At 34.6% G+C, this 16,296-nt stretch overlaps 1 protein-coding gene across 7 annotated transcripts in view; it reads right to left on the bottom strand.

Annotated features, from left to right (window-relative positions):
- Positions 1-943: 943 nt before the first annotated feature.
- LOC124397301 (hemicentin-1-like) overlaps positions 944-16,296 on the bottom strand; it is an 85,021-nt gene continuing 69,668 nt past the window's right edge. For 6 of the 7 annotated variants that reach the window (XM_046866843.1, XM_046866841.1, XM_046866842.1 and 3 more), the window contains 5 exons: positions 15,974-16,216; positions 6,321-6,446; positions 5,949-6,053; positions 4,776-4,859; positions 944-3,178 (listed from right to left, as the gene is read on the bottom strand). In XM_046866843.1, coding sequence (XP_046722799.1) covers positions 2,988-3,178; positions 4,776-4,859; positions 5,949-6,053; positions 6,321-6,446; positions 15,974-16,216 — 749 coding nt within the window. In that variant the 3' untranslated portion in view covers positions 944-2,987. The remainder of the gene's footprint in view (positions 3,179-4,775; positions 4,860-5,948; positions 6,054-6,320; positions 6,447-15,973; positions 16,217-16,296) is intronic. The other variant, XM_046866844.1, reaches the window with a different exon arrangement.

Raw genomic sequence — 16,296 nt, 5'->3', positions numbered from 1 at the left:
GTTTCCTTCACAGGCACATCATGTGCCGATTTATTTACCACTTCTTTTGTGTGTGCTGCTGAAAATATAAGCGTTTCTAAAAGCAATATTATTAATAGAGAAAGAGAGCTTGGAAAATCTGATTTTGGTTATTTGTATTATTTAATAACAGCAGGTAGGACACTTTACGGAAGACCTTGTTTGGTAATGCTTCACAAATTAAAGTGTTATTTTTAATAATTTAATACAAGACTGTTGATATGGTGACATTTTCTGTGAGGAGTCATTTATCTAATCTCTGGTGTCAGTGACAAGAGATTACGCTGGAAGTTCGAAAGTCTTTGTGACAGTTTGATACTTTCCATGCATTCTCTATTAGCTTTTAAATATATATATTATGAAAAACTAAACCCTTTCTATATCTATATGATGTGTATGCACCTTTCAAGCTCTAAATCTGACCAAAATTATACTTAAGTAGAACAGCAAGTCACTCAAGCATTTTGCCACCCATGATTACCCATGACGATTTGTTGTACTGCAACTTTCTGATTGGATGCCAGATAAGTGTCTAATTTTAGCAGCACCCACCACGGAAATGCGTCGTAAGTAACAACCTACTAAAATTAATATCATGTATTTAGATCTGTAGGTTGGGCAAATAAAGGTTGTGGCCCCTTAAGCCCTTCTCGCAGTACACTGGTGTATATATATATAGTTATGGATACATTTAATACATATGCTGCAATAATATCACATAGGTATTGTAAGCAAAATGGACCACAATGAACTGAACAGCAGTACATCGTATCTAGCAAGTGAGATGCTCATAGTAATAAAAAGAAAATAATAATAATAATAATAATAATTCATTTTATACTAAATCCACCTTCAATAAAAGGCTTTACAAAAGATTAGCTGTGAACATTTGAAAGATTCAAAGAAACACTACAAGACACAGACATTTCGAATCAACACCACTGTTTTATACATCATAAGATGGGAAATTATTTACTCATTATTCATTTTTAATGGTTTAAAAAATACACTCATAGCACAATATTACTCTTCTTATGTACAGACTTTGACCACACAGTCAAGATGGCAGTTTTTTATGAAGACACTTGTGACACTGAAAAGAAATGTAGCAATTCAGACTTCCCCTTTTATGTTTCTTGCTAAAGCACGTGAAAAAAACCAATGTCTAATGTGTGTGAGAAACTGACAGCTGTGTCCTAAGTTTAAACTCAACTTCCTATTAATTTTCTCTTCGTCTGTGAAAAAGAACTGATAAAATACTACTGCTAATAATACTAATAATATTAATACTGATAAAAAGGTAATACTACTAATAATAATACTAATACTGATCAGTAATAGCTTTGATAATAATTTCTACATGTATATATATATATATGACAAATTTTAAGGATAATCCTGAATATAGGCATGTTATTAGTTAAAAATAAAAAAAAAATAAAAGAAATGCTACAAGCTTCTGTTTCAGATTTCCATTTTTAGTATTGCCGTCAAATGGCTCAGACGGATACAGTTTTGTTAAAATAAAATAAAACTATAAAAATGTGTCCAAACAACAAAATAATTAAATACATTATTCAAGAAAAAAAGGACAGTTCAAGCTTTATATCATGTGCAAGTTTATGCAAAGTGATTTGTATGCTGGAATCTCCACATAATTCAGGTGTAATGTACATTAATAATAATAATAATAAAAAAAAAACCATACATATTTACAAAAACAGTAAAAAGTAGTTGTTCAGTGCCACTGCTTTATAACAATCTGATTTAGTTTGCAGTACAGGGCATCGCGCTTTCATAGAAAAGTGAATGCTTTAAACTGTTATACGCTGTTTCATAGACATACAACAATAAAAATAGAGTCAAAAAAGTGTCAGACATTAAGTCTGAAAACTGTTGTTTAAAGGAAATCATGTTTTGTTCTTAGAACCCTGGTAAGAGTCACTCTGCATTCGATCGTTAAGATCCTTATCTACATCTATATTTGATAACTAACATCAAATCTCTTTGATACAATTGTTCTTTTTTTCAGTGTTTTTTACTGAAAATGTCTTATGATTTAAAATTTTCAACCCTGTTGCTGATATCAATAAAGAAAGGCTTTTACAGATCAAATTACATTTATCTCAGTTATACAGCTAAGTAGCTAAGTCAGCTTGCTGTGGCTGGGATTTGAACTCACAAATCAAATCCAGAGTCCGAAATCCAACGCTTTAGCCACGAATCCACCACATCACCAACACAGAGTAAAGTCTTCACATATCCCAGCTTGTTCGAAGCTCGGGTTATAGCACATGGTCGAGATCTGACTCTTAAAACAGAGTTTCTGACTAAAACTTTTTTAGCTGTTGATGAAGATGTGCATGTGTGATATGCGAGTGGACATGGGTTCAGACACAAATGCAAAAAAATGAAAAAAATGACAGTAGTCTTGATAGAGAAAGTGCTTAGGCAATTACTTGCTGATTTATATGCTCGTTATAACCAATCAAGATTGTAATTTCTGTCTTGTGTCTTTGTCTGTCTTTCGTATGTCTGCAATTTATGTCACACATTTGTGGTAAATGTCAGACATTTTCTTGTATGGTATATAAGACAGTTAACTGTAAATATGACAGCTCTGCTAAACAACTGTGTTTGTGAGGAGTGAAGAAAAAGATGATTTATACTTAGTCCAACCACAACCCCATTTTTGTCCTAACACTAGTGGCTTATTTGTCCTAACAGAATGGACTGTGCTGATTAAAATATTCAATAATCACATTTAAATATTGAAACATTTTTCTTTTATGGTGGGATGACATGTTCTTTTGGGTAAGACATGAGTGATGCAAGTGTATTGGGTGAAATGTCTGCATTAGCTACTTCCTTTAAAAGAATGATCTTGCAAAATACATAAACATATAGTTACAGGCATTGCATTTAGATATCCAGGCGGCAATTTAATGCGATATAAAATTAGAAATCTGTCACCGGCTGTGGTGCACCTGCGAATACACGCAGTCGTCGTCTTGAACTTTGGGCCCTTTGCTCTTGTTTTTGGCAGGAGTATTGAACACCAGCTCGCCATACTGCACCTCGTCTTCATTCTTCTTTGTTTTCCTCTTGCTGCCTTCAATCGCCACAGCTGCATACTCCACATTATCGTCCTGAACATGGGCTGGACCACAAGACAAGACCACACAGAGAAATGTTAAGCTCAAAATGTCTGTGATGATCAACATTTGCAGTATCTGTAGCAGCTTGGTGTCAAATCTTATCTGGAAACAGGGCGTCTGGATAATATTGGACATGCTTGATCTAGAGCAGTGAACATGCTTGGCCTTTATTATGTTCTTGAACTTTTAACTTGCAAAAGAATAGAAACCATAACTGTTTCTGAATGTCACTTACAATACATTCTAATATATCGCCAGTTTTGCAGCCAGGGATGTCCAAACTGGTTTCAGATCAGCAGAATGGTGACAGTTTTTTTTTACATAACCGCAGTTTTAAACAGAATTAAACAGGCATCTAAGAAAAGGAAACGTCAAACCATGTGGTGGATGGACACCAACCAGAAGACCACTTCAGGGTTCACTCATGTCACCCAAGAACAAGAATCTGTGTGGGTGTGGCCTTAAATATATTGGCCGGTTAATGAGGTATATGTGGTTTTCAAACACATGAACAGTTTAGAATACAACCTTGCATACTGAGGCTGAAAAATTACAAATGAAGGGTGCTAATGTGTTATTATAGTCATTATTCTTACTACTATTATTATTATAAGTAGTAGTAGTAGTAGCATTTCTACACCAATGTTTAACATTGCTATTGATCTCCGGACAAATATGGAAGTCACCAGCAGGTTCAGGGACAGCTTTTTTCCATCCACCATCACACTACTGAACTCTACACTACACCGCTAGATCACTGTAAAACAACCTGTTGTTTCGAACTGCATTTTGCTGCTCTGTACCTGTACAAAGCAATGACAATAAAGTTCTATCTATCTATCTATCTATCTATCTATCTATCTATCTATCTATCTATCTATCTATCTATCTATCTATCTATCTATCTATCTATCTATCTATCTATCTATCTATCTATCTATCTATCTCCTTTAAAACTCTCATTACAGGCATCATGTCCTGGGATCATATTGGTTGGCATCAAACCACCAAATACTGTGAAACCTTTAATCTTATTATCTGGAAATGTTCAAGGTTTCAAAAAGGAGTAAACAGAAATGTATGTATACTTAAGGTCAAAACTTTCCTAAAAGTAATGCTAAGGTAAAATTACAAACACACATAAAAAATGAGGAAGAAGAAAAATAAGAGGAACTCAGAGAGCAGGTCTGCAGAAGATAAAATTGGTGGAGAACTGAGTAAAATTAAACAGCCAAGACTGAGCAACATTATAAGGAAGTAAATGATTCATTAATTATTTACCCTCAAAAATAAATGTTAGCTTCAATCATATGTTATCTGTTTTATTTTTAAGAAATGGCTTAATTCAATTCCTACATAATCTGCATTTACATGCAACGTTTTACAGGTATATAGATGTTCAAATGTAAAAACTCTAATTAAACTTTATATACAGATATTTGATGATATCTGGTGATAAATGCAAAATGAAGCACATTATGCTTAGACTATTTATAGTTACTATGCATTTCATATATTGGAAACTTAAATGTATCAAATCCATGAAAGATATTTGGATGAATCCAGTGTGTATAATAATAAAGTGTGTTCTAGACTTACACGTCCCGGCTGTGGGTTCACTCCTGTTCTGGCGCTTATGGTTGACCTCTGTGTACACAAGCTCCCTATCGCCCTGAGGAGGGGCTGCGAACAAAACAGAAACACACCACACATATTCTATTAAACAGTAGTGTAAAGTATTTGGGTAATTGAACTTCGTTATTGTACATAGCAATTATTTTGGATACTTCGTAGTCTTACTGAGTTTTAAAGATATAAGCAAATTTTACTCTCATCTCAAATACATTTATGATTTAATATATATGTACTTTACTACATTTTAAATTTACAATGACTGTTACCAGTTACATTTTGCATGGTTGTGTTATCTGCCATGGCTTACTCGTATTTATTCTGCAAAGAGGCAATATTATTTTTTGTCCACTGAATACTAATGTTTCTTGTGACATAATACTGTAATTTATTTGTTTACTGAAGATACAGTACCTTTTTAAAAGATTGCTTTACTACTTTTCCTTTTTTCCCCTACTTGTCTGATCTTTGTTGCATTCTGGGATGTTGAAGAGGATGTTGTGTTGATTTTGGTGTCGAGGTGTACGATGTAATTTGTATTTCAGAAAATTAAAACCTCACAAATCAAGTGTTTTTGGATTTTCACTTACATAATTGACCCTACGTTCAATATGAGTAAAATACTCAAGTACCATTAAAATCAGATTTCTCAAGTCAAATTGGAATTAGAGACTTTTAACTTGTAATGGAGTGAGTTTTACAGTAGAGTATCTATACTTTTACTCAAGTGTGATTTTCAGGTTCTCTTCACACCTCTGCTATTAAACCCTTAGCAAACATTACAGCGCAAACTCAGAAGCACAGCGCATAGTCTTATGCAATTCAAGAGCTGTAGTTAATGTTCACATCAAACATTTCACTGAAGTAAAATGAATACCATCACAAACATTGGAACTTTGGCCAAGGCATGTTTGCTGTTGGTGTTATTTCATGCCCAAGAATCTTAAAAGTTTCGGGAACGTTAACTGAAATTCTTGACCAGTATCAAGACATTGACCAGTATCTAGATGACATTATCCACTGCACTAATGAGTAGCCGACTGGATATTTGCCTGAATGTGCAGTCATGATCCTGTTCTTATTCATGTGTATATCCTAAAGATTCATTAAAAATGAATAAACAAGCAGCAACTCTCTGACCTGCTTCACTCTTTTTGCCTTTATTCTTCCTGTACACATAGAACACCACGATGAATATGAGGATGATGAGCACGCAGAACACGCTCAGGAAAATCACTGTGTATTCTGTAGAAAGATTGAGAGATAGAAAAAATCAATCATCAGAGTTACCTTTGAAGGAATGACAAGAAATGTAGACTACATAACAACAACGATGATGTTGGTGATATTGTAGATGGATATAATTTTGGAGTGGAAATATACACACACACACACACACACACACACACACACACACACACACACACACACACACACACACACACACACAGTTGTAGTTCCTCTTGTGAAATGATGCATGAAGCATTTCCATGTCCTTAACTATTTACTTACGTAGAAACTCTGGGAAAGTATATTGGGGGGTCGGGTTAATCGTTTTGTTGACTACTGAGGGAATCGTACCAAAGCTTGTGAAGTTGCTGCTTGTTGAGACACTGATGGTCGGCGTTGTTGTGGGTTCTGAAAGTGCACATCAATGACGTATGACTAGAACATACTCTAATGGCGAGCATGGAATTTTATTTTCTTCACTAAACATGAACATTGACACTAAACACTGTTGCATCATCGTTGTTGTTATTGTTTAACTGATTGTTAATAAAAGACAGACTCACCTGGACATGGCTGCAGTACAGTAGTATTGTGGCTTTGGCTGACGTGATTTTTTACGTAGCAGGTGACGTTTCCATGATGCCCTTTATTCAGTGTGTGTGTGCTGGTCCCGTTCTCCAGTTGAGAGAGTGTGTTGAAATCAGAAGTCCAGCTGTAGGTGAGGTCGTCTCCTTCAGCAGAACAGTGCACTTTAATGTCCTCAGAGGCCAAGCATTTGTACCACACACTGACTGAGGACACCTGAGCTGCAAGTTACAGATTCCAGAAATAAAAGAATTGTTATTAAAAGAGCGCTGCTTCATATATTCCTCACTCCTGCTTTCCTCCAGCATTTCTTACAAATAATAGTAACATGATTTTTCCTCTAGGATGAATAATATGATCTATCTAGTAATCTCATTTTAGCCTTTAAAGCATTACTGCATTTCAGTGCTTTGAGTTCCTGGATTACAAATGACTCTCTAGATCGTATCTTTAATTTGATCTGTTAAATAAAGATATAATTATGGTTTCTCCCTGATTTAATGTCACAGTGGAGGTAAAAAGTTTATCATAACTTGACTTTTGGTTGAATTTCCACACAACTGAAGGAGAATTTGATTAAACACATTGTTCATGAAATTATTTTAATGTAATATTATTTAATAAAATAATATATAATATTATTTTAAAGTTATATTCCTACAACATTATTCTCTAAAGTGTTTTTTTTTTCTCTTATACCATAACAATTTGCTATTTAAAACATGTTTTTCTTTTTTTTACTTTGCATCCATGAATTAAGTTTCACAATCTGCAAAACAACCTGGTTCCTGTTATCACTTTCTATATAAACAGCACAAGTGCACATTTTTGCTTTGTCAAACCTTTCTTGGCTATCACTGTTCACCTTAATATAACTATAAGAAAGAAAGAGAGAAAGAAAGAAAGAAAGAAAGAAAGAAAGAAAGAAAGAAAGAAAGAAAGAAAGAAAGAAAGAAAGAAAGAAAGAAAGAAAATAAAGAAAGAAAGAAAATGAAGGTATACAAAACTAATTAATCAGAATCTAAAATTCAACCAAGTTACATTATAATGAACTGTTTAATTAAATAATAGACATATTTTATATAAAACTGTAGCCTCAATGCCTCAAGTAAGTTTGTACACTGCAAAATCTAAAAGCAAAAATAATAATAAAAAACAGAAACTGATTTCATATAAACTTTGTTTAGATTTTGGAGCTTTTTACTTATATGATATTTATATAACATTTATAGAAGGAGTCTGTGTTTGTGTGTGTGTGTGTGTGTGTGTGTGTGTGTGTGTGAGAGAGAGAGAGAGAGAGAGAGAGAGAGAGAGAGAGAGAGAGAGAGAGAGAGAGAGAGAATGACTGGTTATCACAGCTATAATCCAGGTAAAAAAAAAAACTACATGCCACATGAAAGTTACAGTAAAATGTGTTGATGTTGATTCCAGGTAAAAGTCTTATTAAAAATACAACATGAATGTTTATGATTGTTATATTTATGAAATAATATGTATTGTGCTGTGGATTGTGATTAGAGTGTGTGTGGTTCTACCTTCAGTGTGTAGCTGGAGAGTGTAACTGCCTGTTAAATTTCCTCCTGCATCACTGGTGTCTAAAATGTATGTTCCAGAGTCGCTTCTCTCTGCACTGGTTAGTATCATAGTATTATTCTCTTTAACAAACTGCCATCTGGGGAGATTTGGTTTTGATGTGTTAGGGATGTTTTTTCTAAATCTTATAATGTCAAGATTGTTAGATATCTTGTCTCTCTTGTTTAGGTTAAACCCATTCACTGGAGGTATTTGCAGGTGAAGTCGTTCTCCCAGAGCTACATAACACTGATCACTCTTATTAAATTTATACACAACAGGATCCTGAAACAGCAAACCTACAGAGAAAGTGAAACAAATCAATAGCATTTTGTTAATAATGAAAAACACCTCTGATCCACTTTAACTCCATTATTACAGCAGAGCTGGAGTTCATTTATATTTCATATACTTTAAACACTTTCAATAAATTAATAACATGTCGTTTTGTGTTTACACTGAATAATCTGCTACAATAAAGACCAGATTTAAAGTGGATTATGTTCATAATTTATTTAAAAACCCAGGTGCAAATAAGCTAGATTGAGTTATTAATATTAAATTTAGGAAACAATAAGAACCAAACCCTGAATATTAAATGGCTAAAATATGACATTTCTATAATAAACTACACCAATATGACACTGAGAGCTCATCATGAGAATAATAAAATGTTCAGAAAGCTGCAGATATACAGGAGAAGGTTCACTGGCTGTGTGTTGCTCGATTATATTAATGTTCATGGGAAAAGCTAAAGAATGTTGTCCAGTCTGTCCAATTTCAATTATAGTTTCTAATGATGATGATGATGATGATGATGATTGTGTCTGATTTCATGTTTTACTTGATAAATTAAATCGAAGGAAAATATCTGTGTCTCTGTTACTTTTATTATATTTTTATACCAACATATGAGAAGTGATAATTTAGTAGTTAAGATGTTGGAATTATGATCTGTAGGTTGTGAGGTTCCTGCATTATCTATCTATCTATCTATCTATCTATCTATCTATCTATCTATCTATCTATCTATCTATCTATCTATCTATCTATCTATGCAGTTTTCGTTCATTATTTTAAAAAACTATTTTCTACACAATCCCATAAAGTGATACATTTTTATATGTTAAAGACATCATCACTTTTTAAATCAGAATGATCTCAGCAGCCACAAGAGAGCTGTAAAAACTGTTCCCACAAAGTGTGTTTCTGCAAAATATTACAAACTGTAGTGCAGTACAGTAAGTCCCTCTTGAGAAAAGTTACATTTTTAGCATAATTAAATGATTTTCCTGGAGGAAACCTACCCGAGGCAGCTCCTATGAACATCATCAGGATTCCAAAGATGGCCTGCATTTTTTTCCTCAGAGAAGAGAATTAGTCCAGAGAAGAGAATTAGTCCAGAGAAGAGAAGTACAAACAACCAGCAGCCCACAGAAGAACTGAAGGGAAATGAACACAGTGCTGTTCTTCCTGAAACTTTTCACTAGCAGTAGATTTTTACAGTTACACACACTCACACACACACATACACACACACACACACACACACACACACACACACACACACACACACACACACACACACACACACAGAGCTTTAGCTGTACATACAGTGTAAATTTGTGGGTAAATGTATTAGATGAACATTAATTTTCTCCTGTAAGAAGAAAAAAAGAGGAAGTAAGATCACATTTATGCAGCAGCCACTTCCTGTTTTCTTTCCCTAAGAAATGGACAGAATGCTAGAATTGGTTTCAGTAACTTTTACAAGTAATTTAGCTTCATGCTTAATGTGTCTGCAGAACTTTTAATTCCACTGACTGACAACTGACACATTCTTCTCTATTAAGTGTCTTAACAATATTCTAATAGGTTTTATCTGGAAAGTGGTTGATTTGCACTTTTATATTTTATGTTATAGTCAACTTTTAATTCTTTAATTCTGGTGTGTTTCGAAAAATTAATCAACAATGAGGTGTTGTGATAAAGCAGATTTAATGTGCATTACATTACATTTAATGTTGTATATTGTCCAAAAGATGTTATAGTAGATGCTCAAGAAGAGGTTGTGGAACTTGGGCATTTCAGGTGAGGAGCTCTGGAGCTCTGTTTCTGGTTATAATGATGGCTCACTGCTATTTAAATCATTATGCAGTTGGTAAATTTCCGGTTCTCAGACACATTTTTAGATTTGGTGAACCTCAGTGGTGGGCCGTGCATTTCACACCTAGGCTTTCAGTGATGTCCTACCTGAACCAATCCACCTCTTATTACCATCATTATGATGCCACGGCTACAGAAAATATTAATATTATAAAGAAACGCAGTATAACAGAGCGCAGCATCACAGACAGGAATCGCATACAGAGAGAATTAATGTCATTACTAAAGCAAGAAACCCAGTGAACACAAATTAGCACAGCAGAACCTCATTAAATGGCCTGGGGTTTTCTGTGCATTTTTGTGCATTGTAAATGTATAAATGGTTCATGAAAAGCTTAAGGACTGTTTTGAACTTTTTTTGCAGATGTTTCTTATAATGCCATAAATCAGTATTTCTGATAGAGTTTAGAACGGCAGAGAAGATGAAATCCTTATCCAGTATCGTGGCAAAAATAAATAAATAAAATAACATCAGCTGTGTGTAGAATTAAACACCTACAAACTGAAAATCACACAACTGAAAATATTTCTTACTACCCACTGAAATTTACAGCCATCAGAGCAGCACATCTTATACGACTATGGGGAATGTGTGAGGATTTTTTTTTATAGTAAAAATCTATTTATTTCAAAAATCCCCAAAAAAACCATAAAGCAATCAGACTCAAAAAAACATTTAAAAATGGTCCTCACGTGAGTCAGCATTTTATAGCCCCTAGATAGGAAATGAGGATGACAACAGAAGCTGAGTTCAAGAATTTGGGGACCACACCCTCTGGTGGCAGGTTGGTGAATTGCCGCAAATGAATGTTAAAGCTGTTATTTAATTCTAATCAGCACATTGCAGATCCAAAAATGACACCAATCATCCTCCATCTATTATTAAGCTATAAGAAGTTTCAAAATCAGCAATTATGTCCTTTAATATCAAAACAGGAAATACATATTTATTATTTTGCACCGTTACATTGCTTTATTGCTTTATTCTCTAGACGGTAAAAAAAATCCTCTATTTCTAAATCCTCTGCGGAAAAAGAAAGAAATTGAATGCTAAAATGATCAATAATTTAAATAAATTTTAAAATGTAAGTTGTTAAAATGATTTAAAATGATCAACAACTCATGTATGCCCACATGACCATTTATAGTAATTACTTTGTTCTCAACACAGACTATGTCTGTGATATCTATGAAAACAGTGTGCAGCAAGTAACAGGTGGAATTATATATGTAATATTCTTTATTTTAGGTTTAAGAAACATGAATGGGCGAAACAAAAGTCCTGAGAAATCATTCCAAAGTAAAAGTATTGATAAATCCACCTTAATTAAAGGTATTCAGTATCCAGTCGAAACTCTACTGAACCCAACTGCTATAAATGCCACCACCAGGGGGCATGTTACCAGCCACAGAAATTCATTTGTGTATGTCAGCATGTTTATTTCTTCAGAATTTGTCCTATGAGACATTTTGAATGGTTTTTACATGCCATGCACAATCAGTCTTTTATAAATAGCATCACACATATGAACTTGGGTTCACTCCCCCCCCAAAAAAAAAAATCTGTCATGACTTATTATATTGGGTTTAAATTCTGTTATAGTGAATTTCCCACTGATCCTAGTGTTTTTTATATAATGGAAAATGTGAATAACTAGTTATGTTTCATGGTTTAATTACTGCCCCTTCAGTTAAACATGCTCTTGATGTATGTTTTTTGAACAGACATAAAACGATAGACGGAAAATGATTTAAGGAAACAACTCAAAATCTGCAGATCTTTCAAAGCTGGGTTTTGAAGCAGATTTAATACCCATCTGTTATTAATGGGTAGATTTTTCTAGAGGTTCATGTTGTTTGAGCTGATTGGTTAGGGAGAGCAACCATAACCTGCCTCTTCTGTTCCTAATCCAGGATTACGGAGTTTCCTGCTCTGTGGAAAGAAATGAAACCCAGGTGAGCACTGCACCTACATCACAATGGACTCTTCAGACATTGCATTTTCCAGCAGTTCATATTCTCCTTTCTTTATGGTAAGTGTATTGTCATATTAAAGTCTGAAAAGAAAAGTACAGGAACTGAAAGACTTACCATTATTAGACTGGGTTAGGGTTAGGGTGCAACTGGTAACTGCTGATATAGAAAAAAAGATCATGATATTAAGCAGATTATCTTGACTAGATCAGCAGTAGAAACTGCTAATAATAAAAGTCAGTATTTTTCAGTGTCAGTACAAACCCAGATACAAATCTTTTAATTAGATTTTTTAGAAAGCATTTATAATAATAAATGAACCTGTAAATGTATGAAGAATATGAAAATGTATAAAAAAAAAAAAAGGAACATTTGTGGTCATCTGGAGCAGCTCTACTTCCTCCTTGGTCACGGCCACTTGTTTAACACGTCATTAGCGAGGCTACACTGTAAAATAATCATTTGTTTAAATAATAGTTTTCTCATTACTTAAAAAGATTATAATGTTATTATAAATTACTCACAGACTAAAAAGAATAGAAGAAATAGACACACGGACTCAGGACACCCAGGACTGTTAGTAATTTGTTCAGTAATTTATTTACAGTAACACAATGACCCACAACTTGGCATAAGGAACATTTTTTGCCTTCTCTGTACAGTAAAATGGGGGTAAAATGTAACTTTTCTAGCTGGATATATCCAAATATTTCCCCTCCTACTGAAGAATTATAGACTATAGTGAAATTGATCATATTATCTGTTAAATTCAGCAACACTTAACACTATGCACTATACAACCAAATCAACAGTGGAAGTAAAAGAGACAAACTTCTAAGCAGAAGAAAAAGTCCAGCAGAGACTTGACAAGTGACACATTAACACTTGATTTTATACATTTATACATAAACTCTATACAGCTTTAGTCATGTAAAGACAAACACTTAGACTGACTAATCAATTGTGTGCAAGAAAGAAAAATACTGAATCATTAAATAACTTTTCAAATAAAGCTTTAAGAAAAGTCCATTGAGTAATTAAATCTGTTTTTTCTTTTATTTATGCTTTTGCATGTCTGGTGGTTCAGGGTGGATGATTGCTGCCATGGAGGAGAGCAACGTCTAACAACTTCATCTTTTCTTCCCAAACCAGGTTCACAGAGCTTCCTGATCTGTGGAAGGAAATGACACTTGGGTGTTTGTTGAATTTATATCACAAAGGAAGCTTTAGACATTACATTTTCTAGCTGTGTGTGATATTATTTCATTTTAATGTATTGGATATATGCTTTATTATGGATTTGTTCATGTGCACCTTTTCATGTTAGTGTATATGAATGACTTACTTTTAATTATTCTCTGTTTCATGTAGATTCTGGTGTAGATATAAAAGGCTCCACTAACAGTGACAACAGGATGATGATTTCAAAGAGCCACATAGACACAAACACCCTAAAACCTTAAAGAGATAGAGAGAGAGAGAGAGAGAGAGAGAGAGAGAGAGAGAGAGAGTTTATACGAGGTCATGTTGGTATTCTGAGTAAAACACATTCACATGTTTTTGTGTTATTTTTATAGCATCTAAAAAACACTCTGATCAGGAATTTTGCCAAAAAGAAGAACGCTAAACATCTCCTGTCTTTTTGGTCAGTAAGAAATCATTAGACTCAGGGAGAGAATTAATACACAGAAATAGTGAGTAATAGTGAATATCAGGAAAATAGAGGGACTGAGAAACTTACCATTGTTACACTGTGTGGACAAAGTCACTGCAGAAAAAGCAAATCAAATCATCATATTAACAGATTTCTTAAGAAAAACAACACTGGGAAATGCTGATATTGAACATTCTATGAGTAGATGTTTCCTAGCTGTTGGATCAAGTTCGCAAATTTGGCTATGGTGCTGCACAGCTTCATAACCTAAACTTTATGGAAACGTGTCACCCACAAATAAAATGGAAATTTCTGTCTTTCTATTCGTCTGTCAGTCTTTCAGATTATGGTCAGTGCAGAAGTTCCTACTCTAAAGCACGTATGATGCTGAAAGGAGGCAGTATGAATTTGCCCTTATTAACTGCACTTTGGGTTCAAAGGTTGGAACAAATCAACGTACATCTGCATTAATGTTCTTGGAACTGATCCAAAAACTGGCGATCTGAGATGAAAAACTGTAAACAGGTACCTAAAAGCGAGAACAGCATGCTTGATGGGGATTCAGACATTTGATTAGGGCATTGAAGTGCATTCTCCTGATGGCATTAGGATGTGCTAGTGGCAGCTGTTAATAGCATCCAATGCTATTACCAGAGGTGTACAAATACTTCGTTACTTCCCAGCTCTGCTTTGTTTTTTATTTTCACTGCGGCAATTTCAGCCGAACAACCGATTTCCTGTCACTGTGCATCTTTTTCAATCCACTGATGTATAAAGTCCTGTCTCTCACTCACCACAGATGTAGACTAGTTTACGAAGCTCAGAATCAGCAGGCAGAAAGCAATATATAAATATAGTAGACTGTTTATTCAGCTTGCACATTTCTTAAATGCCATAATATTATAACCTTCTACTTCTGCACATTTCCTCCTCAATGCCACAGCCTTAGAACATCTATCTGTACTTCTTACTGATGTCCACACGTCTCTGCACTGCTATAGCCTTTATATTTATTCACATGCTGTACATATGCTACATATTTTTCTTCACTATTTGCACGATTGATACTTTCGTTGCTGTGTACCTGTACAATGCAATGACAATAAAGATCTATCTATCTATCTATCTATCTATCTATCTATCTATCTATCTATCTATCTATCTATCTATCTATCTATCTATCTATCTATCTATCTATCATTATTATTATTATTATTATTATAATGTGAGGTCCAGTTACCAGTGTGACACCAAAACAGGTAGAAGTAATAACTACTTTTTACTTAAGTACATGTCGGAGCCAAACTTCTTCACTTTCACTTGAGTAAAAAAGTATAATCAGTACTTCAACTTTTACACGACTCCTGCTAAGAGAGAAGATGAGAAGCATGCAGGTGGGCGTGTCCATGATCTACTACCTGTCAGATTCACCAGATTCCGCCTGTCTGAGCACCGACTTGGCAGCACTGGAGCACCACATGGACCATTGCTCCCAACCTTCCATTTCACCCTGTACACTGCAGACTTTCAGTACCGGTTGACCCTCTGCCACCTTCAGAATTTTTCTAATGACTCTGTGGTAGTCGTGTGCATCAGGGAAGACAGGAGTGGAAATATATACTGTATATATGGGGTTAGTGGTTATGGCATTCGAATTTATCTCTGAAGGTTGTATGTTCAAATCCCAGCCACACCATATATATATATATATATATATATATATATATATATATATATAGTCTATTTGTTGTCTACTGAGGAAACCATACCAAAGTTTGTTGACACGCCGTTGCTTGTTGAGACACTGATGGCCGGCGTTGTTGTGGGTTCTGAAAGTGCACATCAATGAAGTATGACTACAACATACTCTAATGACAAGCATGGCATTTTCTTTTCTTTACTAAACATGAACATTGACACTAAACACTGTTGCATCATCGTTGTTGTTTTTGCTTAACTGATTGTTAATAAAAGACAGACTCACCTGGACATGGCTGCAGTACAGTAGAATTGTGACTTTGGCTGACGTGATTTTTTACGTAGCAGGTGATGTTGCCATGATGCCCTTTATTCAGTGTGAGTGTGCTGATCCCGTTCTCCAGTAGAGAGAGAGTGTTGAAATCAGAAGTCCAGCTGTAGGTGAGGTTGTCTCCTTCAGCAGAACAGTGCACTTTAATGTCCTCAGAGGCCAAGCATTTGTACCACACACTGACTGAGGACACCTGAGCTGCAAGTTACAGATTCCAGAAATAAAAGAATTGTTATTAAAAGAGCGCTGCTTCATATACTCCTCACTCCTGCTTTCCT

The sequence above is a fragment of the Silurus meridionalis genome, chromosome 14 (assembly GCF_014805685.1).
Source record: "Silurus meridionalis isolate SWU-2019-XX chromosome 14, ASM1480568v1, whole genome shotgun sequence".
NCBI classification, from domain to species: Eukaryota; Metazoa; Chordata; class Actinopteri; order Siluriformes; family Siluridae; genus Silurus; species Silurus meridionalis.
The sequence above is the reverse complement of the archived record's forward strand: the minus strand, read 5'-3'. Positions and strand labels throughout refer to the sequence as shown.